Here is a 26,742-nt window from a genome sequence, read left to right as displayed (position 1 = left end):
TGAATTCCTCTATGAAGCTTGGAAAAGATACAAGCAGCTGACCAAAAGATGTCCATCTGACATGTTTTCAGAATGGACCATATTAGATATATTCTATTATGGTCTCTCTGAATTTTCGAAAATGTCATTGGACCATTCTGCAGGTAGATCTATTCACCTGAAGAAAATGCCTGAAGAGGCTCAAGAACTCATTGACATGGTTGTAAACAACCAGTTCATGTACACTTCTGAGAGGAATTCCGTGAATAATGAGATACCTCAAAAGAAAGGAGTTCTTGAAATTGATGCTCTGAATGCCATATTGGCTCAGAACAAAGTGTTGACTCAACAGGTCAACATGATCTCTCAAAATCTGAATGGATGGCAACATGCATCCAACAGTACTAGAGAGGCAGCTTCTGAAGAAGCTTACGATCCTGAGAACCCTGCCATGACAGAGGTTAATTACATGGGTGAACCTTATGGAAACACTTATAACCCATCATGGAGAAATCATCCAAATTTCTCATGGAAGGATCAACAAAAGCCTCAACAAGGCTTTAACAATGGTGGACGTAATAGGCTGGGCAATAGCAAGCCATATCCATCATCTTCTCAGCAACAGACAGAGAATTCTGAACAAAACACTTCTAATTTAGCCAATGTAGTCTCTGATCTGTCAAAGGCCACTTTCAGTTTCATGAGTGAAACAAGATCCTCCATTAGAAATCTGGAGGCACAAGTGGGCCAGCTGAGTAAGAAAGTCATTGAAACTCCTCCCAGTATTCTCCCAAGCAATACAGAAGAGAATCCAAAAGGAGAGTGCAAAGCCATTGACATAGTCAATATGGCCGAATGCACAAGGGAGGAGGAGGACGAAAATCCTAGTGAGGAAGACCTCCTGGGACGTTCCTCAAGCAAGAAGGAGTTTCCTATTAAGGATCCAAAGGAATCTGAGGCTCATATAGAGACCATAGAGATTCTATTAAATCTTCTTCTGCCATTCATGAGCTCTGAAGACTATTCTTCCTCAAAAGAGGATGAAGATGTAACTGGAGAGCAAGTTGCTCAATATTTAGGAGCTATCATGAAGCTGAATGCCAAGTTGTTTGGTAATGAGACTTGGGAAAGTGAACCTCCCTTGCTCATTAGTGAACTAGATACTTGGATTCAGAAAACTCTACCTCAAAAGAAACAAGATCCTGGCAAGTTCTTAATACCTTGCACCATAGGCACCATGAACTTTGCAAAAGCTCTGTGTGATCTGGGGTTAGGGATAAATCTTATGCCACTCTCTGTAATGGAGAAGCTGGGAATCATTGAGGTACAACCTGCCTTGTTCTCATTACAATTGGCAGACAAGTCATTAAGACAGGCTTATGGAATAGTAGAAGATGTGCTAGTAAAGGTTGAAGGCCTTTACATCCCTGCTGATTTCATAATCTTAGACACTAGGAAGGAAGAGGATGATTGCATCATCCTTGGAAGACCTTTCCTAGCCACAGCAGGAGCTGTGATAGATGTCAACAGAGGTGAATTAGTCCTTCAATTGAATGGGGACTACCTTGTGTTTAAGGCACATGGCCATCCCTCTGTGACAAAAGAGAGTAAGCATGAAGAGCTTCTCTCAGTTCAGAGTCAAGAAGAACCCACACAGTCAAACTCTAAGTTTGGTGTTGTGAGGCCACAACCAAACTCTAAGTTTGGTGTTAAGATCCCATATCCAAACTCTAAGTTTGGTGTGGACAACTATACAACATTGACCTGATCACCTTGTGGCTCCATGAGAACCACTGTCAAGCTATTGACATTAAAGAAGCGCTTGTTGGGAGGCAACCCAATTTTATTTATCTAATTTCTATTTTATACTATTTTATTGTTATTTTGTGTTTTATTAGGTACATGATCATGAGGAGTCACGAAAAAATCATAAAAATTAAAAACAGAATCAAAAACAGCAGAAGAAAAAATTTTCACCCTGGAGGACGCACAGGCTGGCGTTCAACGCCAGTAAGATGCACCTGGCTGGCGTTCAACGCCAGAACAGAGCACCATTCTGGCGCTGAACGCCAGAAACAAGCAACATTCTGGCGCTGAACGCCAGGAATGTGCCCAGAGAGAAAAAACTGGCACTGAACGCCAGTAACAAGCATGAAACTGGCGTTCAATGCCAGAAACATGCTTTACATGGGCGTTGAACGCCCAGAATGTGCACCAATGGGCGTCTAAACGCCAGAATGATGCATGAAGGCATTTTACATGCCTATTTGGTGCAGGGATGGAATTCCTTGACACCTCAGGATCTGTGGACCCCACAGGATCACCTCAGGATCTGTGGACCCCACAGGATCCCCACCTACCATATTTCCACCTTACCTTTTAATCCTAATCACACTCTCCTAATCCTATTTCACTCTTCCCCATATCACACTTCCCAACATTCTTCACCAATCACCTCAATTCCTCTTCCCAATTACCCCATTCACCCCATTCACATCCATCCACTCTTCCCCATAAACCCCACCTACCTTCAAAAATTCAAAACCAATTTCCCACCCATTCCCACCCAAAATGGCTGACCATACCTCCCCCCTCTCCCTATAAATACCCTTCCTTTCTACTTCATTTTCACACAACACAACCCCTTCTTCTCCCACATAGCCGAACCTACTTCTTTCCCTCTCCTCCATATTTTCTTCTTCTTCTTCTTTTCTTCTTTCTTCTCTTGCTCGAGGGCGAGCAATATTTTAAGTTTGGTGTGGTAAAAGCATAAACTTTTTGTTTTTCCATTACCACCAATGGCACCTAAGGCCGGAGTATCCTCTAGAAAAGGAAAAGGGAAGACAAAAGCTTCCACCTCCGAGTCATGGGAGATGGAAAGATTCATCTCCAAGAGCCATCAAGACCACTTCTATGATGTTGTGGCAAAGAAGAAGGTGATCCCTGAGGTCCCTTTCAAGCTCAAGAAAAATGAGTATCCGGAGATCCGACATGAAGTTCGAAGAAGAGGTTGGGAAGTCTTAACCAACCCCATGCAACAAGTCAGAATCTTAATGGTTCAAGAGTTCTATGCCAATGCATGGATCACTAGGAACCATGATCAAGGTATGAACCCGAGTCCAAAGAATTATCTCACAATGGTTCGGGGGAAATACTTAGATTTCAGTCCGGAAAATGTAAGGTTGGCATTCCACTTGCCCATGATGCAAGGTGATGAACGCCCCTACACTAGAAGGGTCAACTTTGATCAAAGGTTGGACCAAGTCCTTATGGACATTTGTGTGGAAGGAGCTCAATGGAAGAGAGACTCCAAAGGCAAGCCAGTCCAACTAAGAAGACTGGACCTCAAGCCTATAGCTAGAGGATGGTTGGAGTTCATTCAACGCTCCATCATTCCTACTAGCAACCGATCTGAAGTTACTGTGGATCGGGCCATCATGATTCATGGCATCATGATTGGAGAGGAAGTAGAAGTTCATGAGGTCATCTCCAATGAAATCTACAAAATAGCCGACAAGCCCTCACCTATGGCACGGTTAGCTTTTCCTCACCTTATTTGCCATCTATGTTACTCAGCTGGAGTCATCATAGAAGGAGACATCTTCATTGAAGAGGATAAGCCCATCACCAAGAAAAGGATGGAGCAAGCAAGAGAAGCCCCTCACGGTTCTCAAGAGGTGTATGAGGAAGCTCATCATCAAGAAATCCCTGAGATGCCTCAAGGGATGCACTTTCCTCCAAACAACTATTGGGAGCAACTCAACACTTCTTTAGAAGGTTTGAGCCACAATATGGAACAATTAAGGGTAGAACATCATGAGCACTCCATCATTCTCCAAGAAATAAGAGAAGATCAAAGAGCAATGAGGGAGGAGCAACAAAGGCAAGGAAGGGACATAGAAGAGCTAAAGAACATCATTGGTCCTTCAAGAAGAAGATGCCACTAGAGGTGGATTCATTCCTTGTTCTTTATTTCTTTCTGTTTTTCGGTTTTTAATATTGTGTTTATCTATGTTTTGTGTCTTTATTTCATGATCATTAGTATGTAACCATGCCTTAAAGCTATGAATAAATTCCATTAATCCTTCACCTCTCTTAAAAGAAAAATGTTTTAATTCAAAAGAACAAGATGTACATGAATTTCGAATTTATCCTTGAATTTAATTATATTGATGTGGTGACAATACTTTTTGTTTTCTGAATGAATGCTTGAACAGTGCATATGTCTTTTGATCTTGTTGTTTATGAATGTTAAAACTGTTGGCTCTTGAAAGAATTATGAACAAAGAAAAATGTTATTGATGATCTGAAAAATCATGAAATTAATTCTTGAAGCAAGAAAAAGCAGTGAAAAAGAAGAAGCTTGCGAAAAAAAAAAGTGGCGAAAAAAATAGGAAGAAAAAAAGAAGGAGCAGTAGAAAAAGCCAATAGCCCTTAAAACCAAAAGGCAAGGGTAAAAAGGATCCAAGGCTTTGAGCATCAATGGATAGGAGGGCCCAAGGAAATTAAATCCAGGCCTAAGCGGCTAAATCAAGCTGTCCCTAACCATGTGCTTGTATCATGAAGGTCCAAGCGAAAAGCTTGAGACTGAGTGGTTAAAGTCGTGATCCAAAGCAAAAGAGTGTGCTTAAGAGCTCTGGACACCACTAACTGGGGACTCTAGCAAAGCTGAGTCACAATCTGAAAAGGTTCACCCAGTTATGTGTCTGTGGCATTTATGTATCCGGTGGTAATACTGGAAAACAAAGTGCTTAGGGCCACAGCCAAGACTCATAAGTAGCTGTGTTCAAGAATCAACATGCTTAACTAGGAAAGTCAATAACACTATCCAAAATTCTAAGTTCCTAGAGAAGCCAATCATTCTGAACTTCAAAGGAAAAAGTGAGATGCCAAAACTGTTCAGAAGCAAAAAGCTACAAGTCCCGCTCATCTAATTATAATTAATATTCATTGATATTTTGGAATTTATAGTATATTCTCTTCTTTTTATCCTATTTGATTTTCAGTTGCTTGGGGACAAGCAACAATTTAAGTTTGGTGTTGTGATGAGCGGATAATTCATACGCTTTTTGGCATTGTTTTTAGGTAGTTTTTAGTAAGATCAAGCTACTTTTAGGGATATTTTCATTAGTTTTTATGTTAAATTCACATTTCTGGACTTTACTATGAGTTTTTGTATTTTTCTGTGATTTCAGGTAATTTCTGGCTGAAATTGAGGGACTTGAGCAAAATTCTGAAAAAGGCTGACAAAAGGACTGCTGATGCTGTTGGAATCTGACCTCCCTGCACTCGAAATAGATTTTCTGGAGATACAGAACTCCAAATGGCGCGCTCTCAACGGCGTTGGAAAGTAGACATCCAGAGCTTTCCAGCAATATATAATAGTACATACTTTATTCGGAAATTGACGACGTAACTTGGCGTTGAACGCCAAGTATATGCTGCTGTCTGGAGTTAAACGCCAGAAAAACGTCATGATCCGGAGTTGAACGCCCAAAACACGTCATAACTTGGAGTTCAACTCCAAGAGAAGCCTCAGCTCGTGGATTGATCAAGCTCAGCCCAAGCATACACCAAGTGGGCCCCGGAAGTGGATTTATGCATCAATTACTTACTCATGTAAACCCTAGGAGCTAGTTTATTATAAATAGAACTTTTTACTATCATATTATCATCCTGGATTGTATTTTTGAATCGAGTGATCACGTTTTGGGGGCTGGCCTCTCGGCCATGCCTGAACCTTTTACTTATGTATTTTCAACGGTGGAGTTTCTGCACACCATAGATTAAGGGTGTGGAGCTCTGCTGTACCTCAAGTATTAATGCAATTCTATTTTCTTTTATTCAATTTTATCTTATTCTTATTCCAAGATATTCATTCGCACCCAAGAACATGATGAATGTGATGATTATGTGACGCTCATTATCATTCTCACTTATGAACGCGTGTGATTGACAACCACCTCCGTTCTACATGCAACCGAGCTTGAATGTGTATCTCTTAGATTCCCTAACAGAATCTTCGTGGTATAAGCTAGATAGATGGCGGCATTTATGAGGATCCGGAAAGTCTCACCTTGTCTGTGGTATTCCGAGTAGGATCCTGGGAATCCGGAAAGTCTAACCTTGTCTGTGGTATTCCGAGTAGGATTCCGGTAATGAATGACTGTGACGTGCTTCAGACTCGCAAGTGCTGGGCGTTAGTGACAGACGCAAAAGAATCAAGGGATTCTATTCCAGTAGGCGCGGGAACCAACCAGTGATTAGCCTTGCTGTGACAGAGCGCGTGAGCGTAGTTTTCACTGCGAGGATGGGATGTAGCCTTCGGCCAGTGTGATGCCTCCAGACGATTAGCCATGCGAGTGACAGCCGCAGAGGACCATTTTCCCGAGAGGATTCAAAGTAGCCATCGTCGAACGGTGAACCCCTATACACAGCTTGCCATGGAAAGGAGTAAGAAGGATTGAGTTGAAGCAGTAGGAAAGTAGGCGTTCTTGAGCCATGCAGTATCTCCATATGCTTATCTGAAATTCCCACCAATGCATCTGCATAAGTATCCCTTTTATTATTTCTTTTTATTATTTGATTTTCTAAATTCCATAATTTTATCTGCCTAACTGAGATTTACAAGGTGACCATAGCTTGCTTCATACCAACAATCTCTGTGGGATCGACCCTTACTCACGTAAGGTTTATTACTTGGACGACCCAGTACACTTGCTGGTTAGTTGAACGGAGTTGTGTTCACTCGTGCCAATTTTAAATTCCATAAAAGTACAAGGAGTACAACTTAAAGAATATGGATCACAATTTCGTCCACCAGCATGATGCAAAGCAAATTGATGATGGGTATTTACGTCATCCAGCTGACTCAGAAGCATGGAAATCATTTGATGAGTTACATAAGTCCTTTTCTGATGAACCTAGAAATGTAAGGCTTGGATTAGCAAGTAATGGGTTTAACCCCTTTGGAAATATGAGTACAAAATACAGTGTTTGGCCTGTGGTACTTATACCATATAACTTGCCACCTTGGAAATGCATGAAGGATCCTTATCTAATGTTATCATTGCTTATACCGGGTTCAAAATCTCCAGGAAAGGCAATAGATACATATCTAAGGCCTTTAATTGAAGAATTAAAAGAATTATGGAATGTAGGAGTTGATACCTTTGATGCATATGAAAAAAAAAATTTAAAATGCGTGCAGCTATATTATGGACAGTAAATGACTTTCCAACATATGGAGATTTATCTGGATGGAATACAAGAGGGGCACTTCATTGTCCCACTTGTAATGTTGAGACTCAATCTAAGTTTCTTACTAATGGAAAGAAATTTTGCTTCCTAGTTCATCGGCGCTTCTTGCCTATTAGACATAGATGGCGACGTGAAAAAGAATTGTTTGATGGCACAAAAGAACTTAGGCGTCTTCCCAAGCAACTCTCTGGTGATGATATTCTTCAACAAGTTTTTAACTTAGAAGGCTTAGTAGTTAGTAATCATAAAGATATTAAAAAAAGGAAGAGAAGTGCAGCAGGAAAAGAAATGGGAAGTTCCAATCCATGGTTGAAAAAAAGCATCTTCTTTGAATTGCCATATTGGAGGACTTTATTGTTGCATCATAATTTAGATGTCATGCACATAGAGAAGAATATATGTGACAATGTTCTTGGGACATTGATGGATATTCCAGGAAAAATAAAAGACAATTTAAATTCTCGTTTGGATATGGAAGAGTTAGGCATAAAGAAAGATTTGCATCCTATTAGAGAGGGAGAAAAGGTGTTGTCAGTACCTGATGCTATTTATAAATTGAATAATAAAGAAAGGAGGAGTTTGTGTGAATTTTTGCAAAATGTCAAAGTACCAGATGGATATTCTTCAAATCTTAGGAGATGAATTAACCTAAAAGAGAAAAAGATTTATGGCTTAAAGACTCATGATTGTCATGTTCTTCTAGAGTGCTTCCTTCCGCTTGTTTTACGGGGTCTTTTCTCATCACATGATGTGCGTAGTGTATTAATAGGACTTTGCAGTTTTTTCAAGGAGTTGTGCTCAAAAGTTCTAACAGTGAAAAATCTTGAGAAGATTGAAGAACAAATCATTATCACACTTTGCAAGTTGGAAATGATATTTCCGCCTTCATTTTTTGATGTCATGATCCATTTACCTATCCATTTGGCAAGTGAGGCGAAGATTGCAGGACCGGTCCATTATCGATGGATGTACCCTATTGAGAGGTAAATATTATTTTATCATGTAATTTTTTGATAAAATATTCAATAAATTTTTTTACTTATATATTGTCCTTTTTTGAACAAAGGTATTTACGTGGCTTTAAAGCTTATGTACGTAATCGAGCTCATCCAGAAGGTTCAATTGCTGAAGGATATCTTGCAAATGAATGCTTATTATTTTGCTCAAGATACTTTAATGGTATTGAAACAAACTATAATCGAGTTGGAAGAAATTGGGATGGTGCAATAACTAATGGTTATAAAGTTGAAACAAAGGATAAAGTATTACCGATTTTCAAGCAAAATGGAAGACCCTCAAGAAATTGTAAAGTGACAAGAAGATTGAGTCTAGAAGAAATAAAGCAATCTCATCTTTATATTTTGAAGAACTGTGATCAAGTTACTCCTTTCATATGGTAAGCATAGTTGTATTTAGATAATATTTAGCTTTTATTTTAGAAGTATTGCTTGAAACTTATTGGCCTTTATAAATGCAGCAAGCATAAAGAAATATTAGAAAAAGAGAACCTAAAAAATGTTCAAAAACAACATGATCAAGAATTTTCAGATTGGTTTGAAAGTCATGTAAGTCCTAAATATGGATGAAATATTACATACTACTTTTTAATCAAGTTACATACTATTTAAAGTCATGTAAGAATTTTTTTAACTATATCTTTTCTTTTTCAAATCAGGTTACATGTTTGTACAAAGAAAAAGATAAACAAGTAACCTATCAACTTTTATGTTTAGCAAGAGGTCCAGCAAGAGAAGCCACATGCTATAAAGGATACAAAGCAAACGGTTTTATCTTCCACACAAAAGATTGTGAGAATCATAGAAAAACTCAAAGTAGTGGAGTTATGGTAAAGCTAAATTGTGCAAAGGAGTATTATGGAGTCATTGAGGATATTATGGAGTTATCATATATGAATGATAACAAAGTTGTAATGTTCAAATGCTTATAGTGGGATGTGGACAATTATGGTAGAGGAGTGAAAGTAGATGAATATGGTGTCACCCTGGTAAATAAAGGTCGCACTTTGAAGACAAAAGAAGTATTTGTTATGACATGTCAATCTGAGCAAGCATTCTATGTTGAAGATATTTGTAACTCCAATTGGCAATGTGTTGTAAAAGTCACACCACGTGACTATTTTAGTATGCCTTTAGAAGAGGAGGAGGAGGAGGAAGTGGCTGATGATATGTTTGATGAATAAATAGAGTAATAGAAAGATTTTATTTTTTTTTTCTTGAAACCTTTTCTAATAGAAATTAATTGTAATTATGTTTTTAGGATTTTAATGTTTTTATTTAATATTTTTTAATGAAATCCTTTTGATGTGCTGTTGTTGGTTTTAATAAAAATATGATTTGTTGATTTAGTCAAAGACCTCAAAGATTACTAATAGTGTTGCTGCTAGAAGAAAGAAAGGGATTCAAAGTCTTGTATTTAAAAGAAATTTAGCTCTATCAAGTCACTTACAACAAGCTGATTTTCTTTCTAATAATGATGGAGAGCATGAAAAAAAAGCAAGTTCATCAAGTCACTCACAAGTTAGAAGGACATTTGACTCTCTTTCTAATGATGATGGAGTGCATGAAAAAAAAGTAAGTTCATCAAGCCACTCACAAGTTAGAAGGACATTTGACTCCCTTTCTAATAATGATGGAGTGCATGGAAAAAAAGCAAGTTCATCAAGCCACTCACAAGTTAAAAGGACATTTGACTCCCTTTCTAATAATGATGGAGTGCATGGAAAAAAAGTAAGTTCATCAAGTCACTCACAACTTAGAAGGCAATTTGACTTCCTTTCTAATGATGATGAAGTGGATGAAGAAGAATTCGAATCCGGTATATTCTTTAGCATTCTTTAATTTCATTAATCTCTTTTGGATATTTATTATGAGGTGGATTTAGTTTTCTGACATAAAAATATTAATAGCATGACTAATTTTATTTGTATATCTTCCTTTTGACATTAATACTATACCATAAACTTTGAAGCTAGTGACTGCAATCCAAAAAATATTAGTGTTATACCATATAGATTTAAAGGGTGATGGGGTGTGAGAAAAAAAGAGAAGAGAAGAGAAGAGAAGGGCAGTGATTAAAAACTGAAGGAGGGGCCAGGGGCATGGGTCAGGGGTGGGTGCGTGCAGTGCAGTGCAAGGTGTGACAAAGACAAGCTCTTTATTATTCTCCCGCCCCCCCCCCCCCCAACTAAATTCTAAGCTGCAGAGGTGAGTCTTATATACTAGTATATTATTATATATTTGGCTAGCTAGGAACCCTGTTTATGCCATCTAGTCTATGTATAATGTATGCTTCTTTTGTCTTTTTCCTATGCTAGTTATTTTTTTGTCCTCTAAATTAAAATTCACTGTTTTCTTTGTATTTTCTCCACTTGTTGTCTAAATAAATTCCTTGTATTGAACAATGCATAGAATAGAATTTAACATGTGCCAACTTGAACTTAATGTCTGATTTATCAAAGGCTAATATATGTCTGAAAAAATAACATCTTGCTCCTATTATCTCACTGATTTAAACAGATTTTGTTGCATCGAAAAAAAAAGTGAGAGGACCTACGCGCAATCTTGAGTTAGCAAAGTTACCAGCTGAAAAAAGACTTGACATAAACTGGAGAATGAATAGGCCAGTTGGTCCAAATGCAAAGCTGTTCAAATCAAGATGCACTGTTCTAGTTCGTGATGTGAAGAATGCACCACTAAAGGTTAAAGAATGGGCTGATATCAAAATAGAGAACAAAATAAAGATGTTTGACCTAGTTTTGGTAATATTCATGTTCTTCTTGTTATGTTTTCACTTGCTTTTTTTATTTTTATGTCTATAAAACTCAAACTAATAGTATATGTTATGTTTTTTTAAGACATACTTTAAAGTTGAAGGTCGAAAGCATTTAGTATGGGCTCAAATGAATTCTTCTTATCGGAGTTATCGACATCTATTAAAGAAAAGGTATTTTGAACCTTATGATAACCCTGAAATTGCTCGAGCCAATATACCATTTGAAATGGAAAAAGAGGATTGGGATTACCTTGTGAATCTTTGGATTGATGAAGGCTGGCAGGTTTGTACTTCACATGACATAATAATTGTTAATTGACTTAGATTTAACTAGCCTCTTTTATCACATGTTATGACCTATTTTGTTAATTATTAGAAAATAAGTCAACAAAACAAAATGAGTCGAGCTGCAAATAGCATTATCCATACCACTGGTGCTAAGGGAGCCCAACAAAGAGCTGAAGAGGCGGTATCTAAATTTTACTAATTTATAGACTTAATTTGAAGATATTTATTAGTTGCTATATTTATAAGATATGTTATTTGTACCTACAGTTTGAGCAAACAGGACAAGAAATTGACCGTCTTCGCCTTTGGGAGCTTACGCATACCCGTGTTAATGGACAAGCTTGCAATGAAGAAACTCAAGAAAAACTTGTAAGATATGTTATCACATATTGTGAGTTTTGTTTATTACTTTGATAACTTCTCAAAATTATTTCTTCCTTCTTTGATAACTTGTGTAATTCTTTAAATAAGTTCTACAAAAGATGGAATCATTAAAAAATTAGTTGTGCTTTGTCGGAAGTACTAGTATATTAGAAGTTGTTTCTGCTTCAGATTTTGTTGTGAAAGTCTTGAAAAATTGTGTTTGTTTTGTCCTTAGTTTATATATATGTTAAATTTTCTGCTTGTTAAAGAAGCCTCTGATTTTGGTTTTAGCTTCAGCTGTGCTGAATGTGATAGAGATTTATATTATTATAACTTATGTGAGATTTATGGCATTAAGTGATAGTTATAAAGAAGTGTTTTTCTTTGCTTTTTATTTAATTTTTATTCACTCTATTTGCTGGGATTCATGAGTATCTGGGTCTATCATCATGATATAGAATCAAGATTTCTACTTTTTAAAGGGAGAATGACTTTTGAAATTGATGGTAGTCAACAGTATTTGATAATCTTCATTGAGACCTTCAAAAAAAAGTTTCAATGTGTTTTTCTGAGGATAAAGGACTGTCCAATGCTACAAGAGAGTATGTCAGGTGCTTTATCTTAGAGATATAATTTGAGGTTGAGAGACCACGCTTCTTGATTGTTTTGAGTTAATTCTTGAGTTACGTTGTTTAACTCTCTATTTCATGGATCTTGAAAAATAATTTCAACCTTAGACCAAATCTCATGAGCGAAGATGCAAGAGATGCTGCGTTGAATTATGATTAGACAAGAAGAAAAATAGAGTAGAAAGCTTTGCATTGTAACTAAATGACCTCACTTTGTATATCATTCAGTAAATCTGTTCTATATGTAAGCATACATTTTACTTTTATTTATATTACATGCTGTGGTGCAAACTCAGCAAAACTGGCTGTTGACTCTAACATCCTAACACTCAATATAAGAAAAGAGTCCTAACTAACTTTATTATCTTTATAAAATTTTTTTCTTGTTCTGCAAGATACCCTTAACATGTTGATTGTGCAATGTAGCTACTTTATAAATTTAAGAGGATTGTGCAATGTTGATATTTATGAGATCCAACTTTTAGGAAAAAAGTGTTTAAATGGACTATGAAAGTCTTGAAAAGTTCTGTTATGCAATAAAGAAATTGGATTAATTAGGCATTAATTTTTACAGTAAACATTTATATTCATGTTTACATATATTTTTATTGATTTTATTAGGTTGATTTGATCCATTTTAGGATTTACTTAAGGAATTATCATCTCAAGTAAATGAGGGAATATTAGAGATGAATGAACATGAGGTGATGGTAGAAGTATTTGGACCTGAACGACATGGACGAGTTCGTGGTTATGGAGCTGGCGTGACACCTACACACTTATGGGGTCCTAAATCATTTATATTTTTTGATCTCCAAATAAAGCTTCAATGTGCAGAAAAAAAATATGAAGACTCTAAAATAGAGGTGGAAGATTTGAAGAAAAAAATAGATCATATGGCAGGAATACTTGAGCAACTATTGGATGGAAGGTTGCCTATAGTTCAAAGTGATAACAATCCTACTTCACTTGATTAATGCTCAAGACTTTGATGAGTTTATGTATAATTCATATAGCACTATACAAAAAAGAACATTAATATGATATTATGATATTGAGTATTGATTTTGGTACTTGGTGTTAATTGTTGTTGATATACTTATCAAATGCTAAATAAAGAATGCTATTTGTACTAGTTTTGAATCATGATCAATGATCAAAATTGCAAAGTTTTTGTTTGATTTTATACAATGATTATGTATGATAAAGTGAAAGCATATTCATGTCATAGTGGTAGAATTTTATTTTGTCTATTATTATAGTCATTTTTATTTAAAAAATAAATAATAGGTGAAACCTTAACTTTTATAATAATGAATGTCAAAAAAAATATGATTGAGTTTTTTTTATGGTAAAAAATTGTCAAAAAATATCCATGATATAGTATATTTCACGGTTAATAATTGTAAAAAATTATTGTTGAGAATTTTTTATGGTCAATAAGTGTCAAAATAAATAGTATTTTTGACGGTTAATAAGTATCACAAAAAATATATTCTCAAATTTTTTAACATTATTTTTGACGGCCAATAATTATCAAAATAAGATTAAGCTTTTTTCATAATTACTTATATGTTAAAAACTATTTTTAACACAACTTTTATTAACATATTTTTATAATTAAAATAATGTCAAAAATTATTTTTTTAATGAATTTTAATTTTTTTTAACACATATAACCCTCAAAAATAATTTATATTGTTGTAGTGTGCATGGCATGTACGCAAGTATTTGAGACTGTCTCATTTGAAGTATCTGAAATAAATTACAACACAAGACTCCATAATAAAACTCATTCACACTTTATGACACCAGTGCCCATATGGATAGTTGGTGGCAATTATGGTGGTCATGGAATCAATGTGTTGTGTGTTTGTGGCATTGGGAAAACTATTGCTCATCACAGGAGATATTCGTATCGGTAAATCTGCTCATTAATATGGTACATAATTTCACTATTTTGTTTTGGTGGCATATCGTGAATTTTAAGAATGACATTGACAAAACAAAACCAACACATCTTAGTAACAAACCATTATGAGATCGATAAGATCCAACTTAGATGCAAATTAGTCAAAGAGAAAAGTCCATGAACTAACAATTTTTGTTTATATGAAACAATGATTTTAAGGTTTAATTATTGGTCCTATAATTTTACGAAAATTTTATCAAAATTTTAATTAATTTTTTTATTTTTTAATTAGATTTTTACACTATTTTTAATTTTATAATTAGATCATTTCTAGTAAAAAAAATGTTAAAGTTAATTGAACATGTTTTTACAAATTAAAAGTATTTATAATTAAAAACTTAATTAGATCTTTGACGACATGTATTTTGAGAGAAATATTTTGTTAATTTTAAAGTTTTTTATATGAAAAGAACCTAATTACAAAATTAAAAGTAATGTAGGAATCCAATTAAAAAAAGTGTAAAAACTTAATTGAAAATTTAGTAAAATTATAGAACCAATAAAATTTTAACTAAGATTCTTACTTTATTAGTCCATTTGGACTTTTTTTTAACACTAATTTACAAAAATACGTTTATTTTTTTACACATTAGTATAATTTTGTTATAATACTCAATTATTGAATTTTATGATATTTTTTAAAATTATGGGAACAAGACAATACGCTTCCTTTGTATTGATAAGAGTGTGTATTATCCTGTTTCCACAATTTTAAAAAATACCATAAAATTTAATGATTGAGTATTATACGAAGATTTTTTCAATATATAAAAAAATTAACTACAAAAATACACTAGTTGAATAAGTACCAGCTAAAAAGAGTAAATTATACAGTCCTGTAGTATTGTTGTTAGTAAAATAATTAAATGAGATGTTTTTAATGTACACATGAAATTCCAAGCAATAAAATTGGAGGTTGGATGAAAAAAGGAGGAACGTGGTGTCAGGCTTTATTTGCATTGAGGCTCAGTCCTATACCGTACGGTACTCTGAGGAAATGATCCTTTTACAGAGGGAGGGAACTGAAGGAGAAGAAGAAATGGGCATCAATTGTCTAGTCTCTACTACTGCTCCATGTGGGAACTCATCACTACTTCAGACTAGCACATGACTATTGGCTTCACTCTACCTATTACTATTGCCTCCATATTCTCATTATTTCCCTACTTATCACCTAAACTTTCATTTTCATTATTTCCTATCATCAATTAATCAATTTCCCATTTTAGCCTACTTTCCAGTTTCCATCCTATATTATTTTGTTTGTTTTTATAGTTTGATATCATTCTTAATTACATCTTATGGTTTCAAATACTCTATAGAACAAGAGGTTAGATGAAAAATTGATAAAAACCCGTACCCCAATTATGTCATGAACGATTTATTTTAATGCATGAGACATATCATAGGTTGGTGTTATGTCCTATGTCTATGTCTATGTCTTATGTGTGAAGGATCATAACTAGTATATGGGTGTTCCATATACCATGCATGTCTGCGTATGGGCCTTTAATTTATGAAGGTTCAGTTTTAGTGAATTAACCGATGAACTTGAGGGATCAGTGTGTTTTCCATGCTTGTGTTCACCACCTTTTTCCGACAGCTTTTCTTAGTTGAAGCATTGACCATTTTGTTTTGTTTGTTCTCTGACTATGGAGTAGTTCCTATGTACTCTGTTATTATGGTTAGTGGGCCGGGCTTCAGTTTCAGTGCTTTTTTGGACCACAGCACTCAACCTAGCTAGATCCATTGAGCAAAAGATACTCTACAACCAAAAACACCATGGATTGAACGTTGATACTATTAATTATATAAGTTTTCATTAAATATGTAAGGTGTTTTTCTGGCTAATTTTTTTTATACGAAAAAAAATTAATATTTTTGTTGAAAATAAAATTATTTTGTGTAATTAGAGATGGTTGAATTTTGCATGTGGAGGTTCAACATGCAGGATGCGTGTTGGACATGTCTCATCATTTTAGCAACACGTAGGGTGTATGTTGGACACATGTCAATATTCTGGCCAACACACAAAATGCGTGATGGACATTTTTTTGCACATATACAATATTATAAGAGGAGTGTTAAGGAGCCAGCAATTTTTTGTTTTGTAATAATCAATTATTGGCTATCAATAGTATTTTTGATGGTGTGAGATTACATTCGATAATGAAAAATCACTCACTTTTTTTTTATGATTAAATGTTGGCCACAAAACCCTAGACTTTTTCATACTATAATATACTTTAAATATCAATATCCAATCAAAAGTCAAAATATTATCTTCATCTCCGTATTAAAAAAAATTTATGATTTTTCCTTTTTTTCCATTTGCTTAGTTGAAGAAGCAATAAAAAAAGTTTTCATTGAAAAATTAAAAATTTTTATATTTCTAATACACTTTTGAAAAAATTTAAAAGTTATTATTTTCATCTACTTAGGGTATTTGTTAGAGAATAATTATTAATTTTTAAAATATTTATAATATTAATAAAAAAAGAGTTCATTGACAAAAAAATTACTAACTAAAAGCTATAATAATAATTTTATATACAAACCTTCATTATGTGAATATCAAATATCCATCTTTTGGGAAGAAAAATAAAAAATTTTAAATTTTGGCAATATTTTTTTATCTAAAAAATAAATTAAAATTCCTTTGAAATTTCACTTAATGTTTATTCATATGAGAAATTTTTGAGAACTAACCATTTTTAGTAATTTTAGTTATTATTTGACTAGCACAAATATTAAATTATCTTTAATAAATATATTTTATTAATTTATATGTACAAATTCTAATAAATATATATAAATTATATACTTTTTGTGTGCAACTTTCTTTAAATATGAGTATAAATTATTGTCCGCACAAAATGATAATATTTAATACTGATTATATAACATTGTTGTGTTTATAACTTTATATAGCAAATACCTAAATACCGATTTTGCTAAACTCTAAAATATTTTATAATTTAAACATTCGAATATGATCATCAATTTAGAGCTAACCAAATGCTCTAGAATCTAAATTTTTTAATTTCTCCGTGTATTAGATAAACTTTTTCTCTTATATAGGTAACCCTCAGTGTTCTTGGTTGCACGCAGAACGAGATAACTCCCTTGAACTTTTGCAGTTTTTATTTATTTGATGAAGGAAAAAGAAGTGTTAGATTAATGGCAAGCCCCTGTTAATTAGTATATAGGGTGTGGTCCTAATTATTCGTATTGTTGTAAACTTGGAACCAAGCATGATTTTAGCCATTGCTGCAGCTTTTGCTGCTTCTATAAATTAACCTCACTCATTCTTGCATGTGTCACTTCACCTTCCTTGGTTGGTTGCTTCTTTCTCTCTCACTCAACATGCCTCTCTTCCTTCCTTCTTTGTTTTTCCTTCATTCTCTTCTCTCAACCACTCTTCTCTCTCACTCCTTCCCCTTCCCCAACCATGGCCACCGCCCTCACCCTCACCGCTTCGCCTCTCACAACTACAGAGATGCTCTCAGCAAGTCTATCATCTTCTTTGAAGGCCAGAGGTCTGGCAAGCTCCCTTCTAACCAGAGGATAACTTGGAGGAGAGACTCTGCTCTCTCTGATGGCTCTGCCATGCATGTAATCATCTCCATTTTCATGCTCTCCTTTCCTCTGTCTCTTGCATTTTGCTTATTTGAGTTGAAAATGCGGCAATGCAGGTTGATTTGGTGGGAGGGTACTACGATGCAGGGGACAATGTGAAGTTCGGTTTTCCGATGGCATTCACGACCACCATGCTCTCATGGAGTGTTCTCGAGTTCGGTGGGGTCATGAAGGGCGAGTTGCAGAATGCCAGAGAGGCCATCCGCTGGGGAACTGATTACCTTCTCAAAGCCACTGCACATCCTGGCACCATTTATGTTCAGGTTTCTTTTCTCTCTTTCTTTCTTGTTTTTCCTCACAACACTGTTAATTGGTTTGGTGGTGGTTGAAGGTGGGAGACGCTAAGAAGGACCACGCGTGTTGGGAGAGGCCAGAAGACATGGATACTCCAAGAAATGTGTACAAGATAGACCATAATACCCCTGGTTCAGAAGTGGCCGCGGAAACCGCTGCGGCTCTTGCAGCTGCTTCTCTTGTTTTCAAGAAAACCGACCCCACCTACTCCAAAATTTTGGTTAGGAGGGCCATCTCTGTAAGCATTCTTCTTTTTCTTGTTGTATACGTATACCTGTACGTATATGTATATATCTAATAACTTTGCCTTGTGTTTTTGGGTTCAGGTTTTCCAATTTGCTGATAAATACAGAGGATCATACAGCGATGGGTTGAAACCATTTGTGTGTCCGTTCTACTGCTCTTACTCAGGCTATGAGGATGAGCTTCTTTGGGGTGCTGCTTGGTTGCACAAGGCTACTAGGAACTCCATCTATCTTAACTACATTAAGGTTAATGGACAAACACTTGGTGCTGCAGAATCTGACAATACATTTGGGTGGGATAACAAGCATGTTGGAGCAAGAATCCTTCTCTCTAAAGAATTTCTTGTTCAGAAAGTGCAAACCCTACATGACTACAAGGGTCACGCGGACAATTTCATCTGTTCCCTCATTCCAGGAACCTCTTTCTCTTCGGCACAATACACACCAGGTGGGCTTCTATTCAAGATGAGTGATAGCAACATGCAGTATGTTACATCCACCTCCTTCCTTCTCTTAACCTATGCCAAATACTTGACCAAATCCCACACCGTCGTCAACTGTGGCGGCACCACCGTTACTCCCAAGAGGCTCCGTGCGATAGCCAAAAAGCAGGTGGATTACTTGCTGGGAGACAATCCCTTGAAGATGTCGTACATGGTGGGGTATGGTCCAAGGTACCCAAGAAGGATACACCACCGGGGATCATCTCTGCCGTCCATTTCTGTACACCCTGGCAAGATCCAATGCTCAGCAGGGTTCGGTGTCATGAACTCACAATCCCCCAACCCCAACGTTCTTGTTGGTGCTGTGATTGGAGGGCCGGATCTGCATGATAGGTTCCCGGATCAACGGTCAGATTATGAGCAGTCAGAACCAGCCACTTATATCAACGCACCTCTTGTGGGTGCACTCGCTTATCTTGCACACTCATTTGGCCAACTCTGACCACACTATCTTTAGTTAACTTTCAGGGTTATGTAAAAAGTGCACAAGGTGTAAGGGGATAAAGTGCTATGGTAAGGACCAGCCTCCCTATAACCTTGAAGCACCACGTAGGGTTTGGTGTTCTATTTTACAGTTTGTTAGCGTTTACGAGTTTAGTTATTCTAGTTTCCTGTGAGAAACGCCGTTAACTTGTGGTTGTGTGTGTGGGTTTTTCTATATCAATTAAACTGTTGGTATCGGTGCATTGCGATGATTTGAGATTCTGGTGTAAGACAGCGGTGTTGTTCTAATTAGTTAAAAAACCAACAAAGTACTTGAATATAAATCTCGTTTTAACTATCCTACTTGGTAGTTGTAAACAAAGTAAAGGGTATCTTTAATATGTGAAGTAATTAGTTGTAAAAAACCAAGTAGAAGTCTATATATCATTATTGTTTTATGAAGGAGTTTAGCATAGGGCTTATTCCTTGAAACTTGTGAATTAATCCACGGCATAGTCCTTGAAAGTTGGAAATAATCCATGGCATAACCCTTGAAACCAGGAAATATTCCATGAATAAGGCTAGAAAGGGTAAGAAAAGTATACTGTATTAGTAGTTTAATACTGGTATATTTTGCAAATTTGCAATAAGATGAGTAAAAGAAAGAATTGCAGTGGGTAGTGTGCAAGAGCACCCGATCAATTTATTTCTTTAGCTAGTTGCGGATAACGAGTATTTGACCGTTGAAAAGAGGGGGAAATGAAGAAAAAGGGGTCTTGGGAGACATGTGAACATATTGGGGAATGTGGACAACGGGGTCAAAAAGGCTGGTTCGGCTAGACCCTGTTGTGTTGTTTGCAGGTGTCAGAAAGTGTAAGGCCTGCAACTCTCTTTTGAGGGAAGAGGGATAGCATGCCTCAAAAAACTGCAACAGAAAGCGTCCAATCTGATTGAGGATGGAAAGAAATTCCCCCAATGCAACTAACTGAGCAACTTCATTACATAGAACCAATGGCTGTGCTCGCCCCCACCTCAAAACGCCACAAGTCCCTTGGGCCCCCTTTGCCGTTTTCAGCCTCTTTCTACACAACTCACCTAAAAGTCTTTCTTACTTCATAAATGAAACAAACAAGGGATGGGATTGGGGTTGGGGACCATGACCGTGACCAATAAAAAGATACTCAAGTCTTCTATAACTTTGAGGCATAATTGACAATGTAGGTACCTAGTTATTATAAATATAAAATCTTTCTAAGGAAATTGCATCAGTGTACTGTAGTCTTTCTGAGAGCAACGAAATTCCATCATGGTGCAGTTGTTGTCTTAAACTTGGAATAATCCTAAAAACTCGCAAATTTGAGCTTTCAATTATATTCGAGCTTTCACAACAGCTTGGCTAAGTGCTAAGCCAAGGGGAAACGATACATCCAACAATGAGTTCCCAGAATCACCGAGACAATCAGAGCTAACATGGACAACTATCCATGAAGCTCCTACATTTTTTGCAGAACAAGATTTTACAACACAAGAAGCAGACTTATATACACTCGGTATAAGACTCTTATTGTCTGCTGTCAACACCTGGTGAAAATACAAAAGCTGTTGGGACAAACCAGCTGGCTAATTTGCATCATCATCCTTTGCCAGCGGAACTGAATTTACCTGCAAAACAAGTTGCAGCGCACAGAGTTGAAATTATTTCTTGTAACAAATGATTCTGTTTCTTTTAGGCTTTTAGCCATTACTAATACTTGAAAAGTTCATAATCCGGCTTCATGATAGCAGCATCAAAACCTGGTTCTAAAACTAAGCAGCAAACAGATGCAACATAACTCACCAAATCGCGGAACTTCAGAATATAGAACATCTCAAGATATCTTCGGGTTTCACGCCTTTCTAATTTGGAGACGTGTTTCCAGAAACTATAAACTCCAGCCAAGGTCATAAGCCTTTCAGAATATATCTTCCATGTGTACCTGTTTATTGTTTCTTTAGCATAAATATCACCAGGGAAAATAAAAGAAAAACTACCTAATATTATGAAAATTGCTTACCTTTCATAAATTCTTTGAAGACCACCATCAGATATTTTATTCCAATGGCTTGGATCTTCATTGCATTTTTGGAAGAATCCAAGCAAAATCTCAGAAACTTGGTCAGGGTGATAAGGATCAATATGGAATCCTGATACACCATGTTCGATGATCTCAGCAGGACCACCATGGCAGGTAGCAAATGTGGGAAGGCCACAAGTCATGGCCTCCACAACTGTAAGACCAAAAGCTTCATAGAAAGCAGGCTGCAGTAAGAGAGGAATAGTAAGTGAGTGAGGGAGGAATGAAGCCCTGGGGATCAATATAACAGTAGAGCTGGAGATACATTACCTGAACGAAAACACCTTTTGTGTCCGCTATGTAGCGATACAGCTCACCATTACGTGCTCTATTTGTTTGGGCAGCAATCCACCGAAAATCACCATCGAGATTGTACTCTTTTATGAGACCATGCATCTTCTCAATTTCTGATATTTCTTCTCTGTCCCTGGACTTTTTCACATCAATATAACCAGCAACCACCACAAGGTTCACCAATTCCCTCAATTTGTTGTTCTTAGCAAAGCTTTCTACCAAGCCAGAGATGTTTTTTACTCTGTCTAGCCTTGCCATGGAGAATATTATAGGCTTTGACTTGTCTTTCAGCGTGCCACTACCACACAGTGACGAAGATAAACTTATTAACTGAGGTAGTCACAGTCATATCTGATGAATCTAACATGCTTTTTCAAAAAAAGTAGTCGGAAAAAAAAAAGATGCACATATTCTAACAATTCTGAGACATAACAATATGGATGCAGCATGGGATTTCGAACAAGACATCGGCATTGATTATCTACAGTTGAAACAAGTAACAGCAGAGATTGGCTCCATGAATTCAGGGCAAGCAATGACTTGGCTAACAGATCATATACTTAAAACAGAACTTTTTGCGTAATGCATGACAAGACAACTAGTCCTTCATTTCAATTACTTTGGAGATATAGATTATTGTAGGAGTAGAGCCAAATTAAAATTTTAAGCTATTCGACTACACTCACATGTGCTCATCAGTCTGCTCAGGATCAAATAATAGCTTTTCAATGGAACCATGCAGAGATGTTAATCTTTTCTGCTTGTCGGAGTAGGGGAAATAGATTGACATGTCTGCTCCAGGAGAGACAATATTGAACTTGGGATCAAACACATCAATGCCATGGACAACCCTATAGAGTCCAGGAAGAGTAAAAGCAGTGTGGCTCTCATACTGGCCAACAGTATTCTTCCTGAAATATAAAAAGCAAGTAAAAGACACGAGGTTGCATTAGCAAAACTACAAAACAATAAATAAGAAGTGATTAGTAATAAGACTTTGAAATAAATTTAAACTAGAACTATGATTAGGTACTTGATCACAAGAAATTATGTTTCAAAAATCGTAAGTACACTATATCTCATGAACAGTATACTTACGTTCCCGCAATCTCTTGGTATGTACTAGTGATGATAAAATCTGCATTATTCATAGCTATTAAGTCAGCAGTGAACTGACATGAAAAATGATATTTATCCTCAAATTTCTTCCAATATATATCTGAATCTGGATATTTTGTCTTCTCCAGCGCATGCGCAATTGTGCACTACACATATGAACGTTAAATATATTAAGTTGCATTATCGGCATGAGGCTTGAGCTTTCACATTTGTATGGAAAAATTAAGATGACAGAGAACAGGAAAAGAACCTGGGTAACTCCCATCTTATAAGCCAATAAAGATGCAACAAGGTTCCCATCACTGTAGTTTCCAATGATGAAATCTGGATAACCTTGTAACTCAGCAGCAATTTCACTGGCAACATCCTGTTAATAGTTAATACACAAAACCATCAAATGTTAAATGGAAAGGGTAGACCATATAGTATGTGCTAGAACTCAGAAGCTAGGAAATTGTTAACTCATAATTTCTAGTTCCTAATAATTGTTCATAATCAGGTGAATTATTCAAGCTATAGATTTTGCACATTTACCTCTGCATAAGTCTCAAGATATGGCCAGACATCAAACCTCGAGATCCATTTCTTGAGGGTTCCTTTATCAGATCTGAATGGAACTCGCAAAATATGAGTGTACTCAGTACCACTGACTCTTTCTAGCCGCTGGTTGCATGTTGTACCCTTTGCATCAGGTATCAACCTGGTAACCTTTAGAATTGCAGAGGATTTTTAATTTAGTATGAATATAAAAAAAAATATTTTTTTTAGGAGGAAAAAAAAAATCAACTACAAAACAACCCAGCCAAATATGTAGAGAGCTGACCCAAGAAGTTACACTTACAATCAAAATTCTAGGAGTAAAATCAAGTCCTTGCTTCTGGATCCGAAGGAGCATCTCATTCTCAAGGGCACGAACTTGATCTAGTATATAAACAACCTGCAGATACAAGCCTTTCATGTAGGATCATATATATAACTCAAACAATGCAAGAGGCAAAAGTGTGGAAATGAGGACACTGAACAATGTAGAATCTCTAGCTTAACTTTTCTTATGCCAAATAAGATATATTAATAATAAATAAGAATACCTGTCCTCCAGTGTCAGGCAAACCCAGGACATTGGCTTGGCCAAAGTAGCCATGAGGAGATAATATAACAACATTAAACACCATAGGCACTCTCCCAAGAAAAGTCTCTAGTATAGAAGGATCAGGAGCCTGGAGAATATCCAATAGCAAATGCATGTTCTCTAATACACGTTCAGCAGTGTCACCCCAACCCCTCTCAAAACCCATTCCTTGTAACCTACACTCAAAGAAAGAGTTAAATGAAATTTTTTCACATTGTTCATGATGTAAGAGAAAACTGTAAATTGATTGTTGAAGAATAGCTTACACATATTCAAACTCGGAATAAAGTGTTTCAGGTGCAAGCTTAGAAAGATACTCCTCAGCCTTGGCCAGAGCAGATTGAAGTTTGGAAATGCTTTGTATACGGTCATTTAACATCAGTGCCTATACCATGATAACGAAGCAGAAAAAGATCAGAATCTAAATCCATATATTCCTCATACCTAAACAAAATTGCAAAATAGAAATGTGCATCGAGTACTCTGCCTAAGAGGATGCATTTTCACTTAGAGAGAGAGAAAAGGGAGAGAGAGAGGGGGGGCTACCATTTTGAAACCATAACTATTGTCATCTTAGTATCAACTACTCAAGGTCAACTATTAAGTAGAAAGTGCATAGCATGGCAAACTTACATGGCCTTTATACTTGTGAACACGTAGGAATTCAAGCAAGGGCTCCAAGGAATCTTTGTTGCGAAACATACTTGAAGAAAGGTGGCGATTGAGAAATTGGACACCATTGCCAATGGATGATGAACGAGTGGGGCGTGGAAATGATGCATTAAATGGTTCAAAATCAAGCTCCAGCACAAAATTATCGTTAATCCTAAAGCACAATATAAAAAAATAATAGTCATCATCACAACAGCAATTAAATTACAGAAACTTTCAGTGCATTTAAAAAAAAAAAGCTAAGCAGTAGATTCCATACTGTCCATCTACAAGTTCTTCCTTGAAGCTGAGATATTCAGAAACACTCAATTGCTCCACACTGAGTTCAAATATATTAACACGGACATATTCCCACACACCAGGTCTTGGACGAACTGCTATGGCCACAAAGGGAGGCAAAACTATGGCTTCCTGTCACAGATATAACGCTTCAACTTTTCATATAATATTTGAATCTACATATGTGAAGTAAACTAAAACCAGCAATACTATTTAGTGATATTATTCCCTTTCCAAATTGTATGACAATGCTAGGATGACAGCATAAAAAACTGTTAGCAAATCCAAATGAAATTCATACCTAACAACAACTTTCAATGCAGTTAATTTAATTGTTACCTAGAGTCTGTCAAGGTAAATAAGTTTGTTTAGCTGTGTAATAGTAACACAGGGTCCAAAGCATTTTCCTCTTTTGTAAAGCATTGACATGAAAACATAACATATGGAGAGATTAAACAAGGGTATAAAAGGAAGTGTGATTTAATGAAAGGGGTAAAGTGACCTGTGCAGACTTGATGATTTCGCCAAAGGGACCATTTTTAAGCTCCACTGTAGATTGATCCTCACCAAGGATATTTTCAAGCTCATCGATCAAACTATGAGGTTGCAAAATCCCTTTCCCCTGAGCCACATACCTGTCAAAGCAAGAACCATAAATAACAGAGGCACGAATAATAAGAGGAAACAGGGCGGTGCATAAAAGTATGAATCAAATAAGAAAAGTGAAAAGAAATGGGGGGAACCTGGAGAGGAGAGAAACGAGTTCGTTGCGGTGAGCAGAGAGAGTGTCTTGAACTCTGTCTCTGATGCTGGGAACTCGACCGAGCTTAGGTGGATTCGACATGATGTGGTGGTGATGATGATGATGATGACGACGACGATGATGAGTGATTGACGGTGTGTTCGTTCGTTCTGAACTGTAGAACTTTGAAGGGAATATAGAGCACAAGAACAAATTAGAATTTAGAATATGGAATAATGGATTGTGGAAGCAGAAAAGCAAGAAAGAATGGTAATTTGCGACGTGTTGGTTTCAGCTGGGTTTATAGTAAGAGGAGAATCGTATTCATAGAGAGAGAGAGACAAGATGGTGTACGTGGCGCCCCCTCATTTATTAACATCTATAATAACTGATTAATATTAATTTAAATAAAATAAATAAAAATTATTAATTATTTCATATTTTTTAACCATAATTTTTTGTATAAAAATATTTTTATAGAATGAAATTAAAATATATTAGAGTCTTTATTATTTTTTATATAATATAATAAATATATAAAAGGTTTATGATTTGTAGAGAATATAATGTGGAAGTATCAAATTTAAGTTTTAGCCATAATTATTTTCAATAAATATTAAATTTAATCTTTAATTAAAAATAAAAAATGATTTTAATTAAATATATTCATTTTTTCAGATAAAAAACTAAAATGACGTCCTGCACTCTTGCTTTTCACAAAAAAAAAAAAATTATTCTCATTCTTACATAAATTATTTTTAATATAGAGATAAAAATAATATTTTGGTTAAAAATAGATATTTAAAATGTATTAAAAAATTGTAGATATATAAAAAAATATTCAATATACATTTTATCATTTTATGTATTGTCAGAACAATAACACATATTCAGTAGTGCGTGTTATCAAAATATTGACATATATCTAATATTTTACATATTTTTTTTGGTGATTAACATTTTATATTAACTTTTTATTTATAAAATTTATCCATTTATAATTATA

At 35.7% G+C, this 26,742-nt stretch overlaps 2 protein-coding genes across 2 annotated transcripts; one reads left to right on the top strand and one right to left on the bottom strand.

The window, feature by feature from the left end:
• The first annotated feature begins 17,630 nt into the window (after positions 1–17,630).
• On the top strand, positions 17,631–19,705 carry LOC130935606 (endoglucanase 17). The gene is made up of 4 exons (XM_057865424.1): positions 17,631–17,898; positions 17,979–18,185; positions 18,254–18,454; positions 18,543–19,705. Exons 1-4 carry the CDS (start codon positions 17,650–17,652, stop codon positions 19,404–19,406), a joined length of 1,521 nt encoding a protein of 506 aa, XP_057721407.1. The 5' UTR covers positions 17,631–17,649; the 3' UTR covers positions 19,407–19,705.
• A 1,017-nt stretch (positions 19,706–20,722) lies between these two features.
• LOC130935605 (sucrose synthase 2) lies at positions 20,723–26,017 on the bottom strand. The gene is made up of 15 exons (XM_057865423.1): positions 25,738–26,017; positions 25,497–25,629; positions 24,975–25,126; positions 24,677–24,869; positions 24,310–24,428; positions 24,003–24,219; positions 23,756–23,851; positions 23,449–23,622; positions 23,165–23,281; positions 22,894–23,060; positions 22,482–22,706; positions 21,772–22,093; positions 21,442–21,686; positions 21,225–21,363; positions 20,723–21,049 (listed from the first exon to the last, which is right to left on the bottom strand). Exons 1-15 carry the CDS (start codon positions 25,836–25,838, stop codon positions 21,008–21,010), a joined length of 2,442 nt encoding a protein of 813 aa, XP_057721406.1. The 5' UTR covers positions 25,839–26,017; the 3' UTR covers positions 20,723–21,007.
• Positions 26,018–26,742: the final 725 nt, after the last annotated feature.

This window comes from Arachis stenosperma, chromosome 6 (genome assembly GCF_014773155.1).
Source record: "Arachis stenosperma cultivar V10309 chromosome 6, arast.V10309.gnm1.PFL2, whole genome shotgun sequence".
NCBI classification, from domain to species: Eukaryota; Viridiplantae; Streptophyta; class Magnoliopsida; order Fabales; family Fabaceae; genus Arachis; species Arachis stenosperma.
Note: the sequence above shows the minus strand (reverse complement) of the source record. Positions and strands in the feature narration are given on the sequence as shown.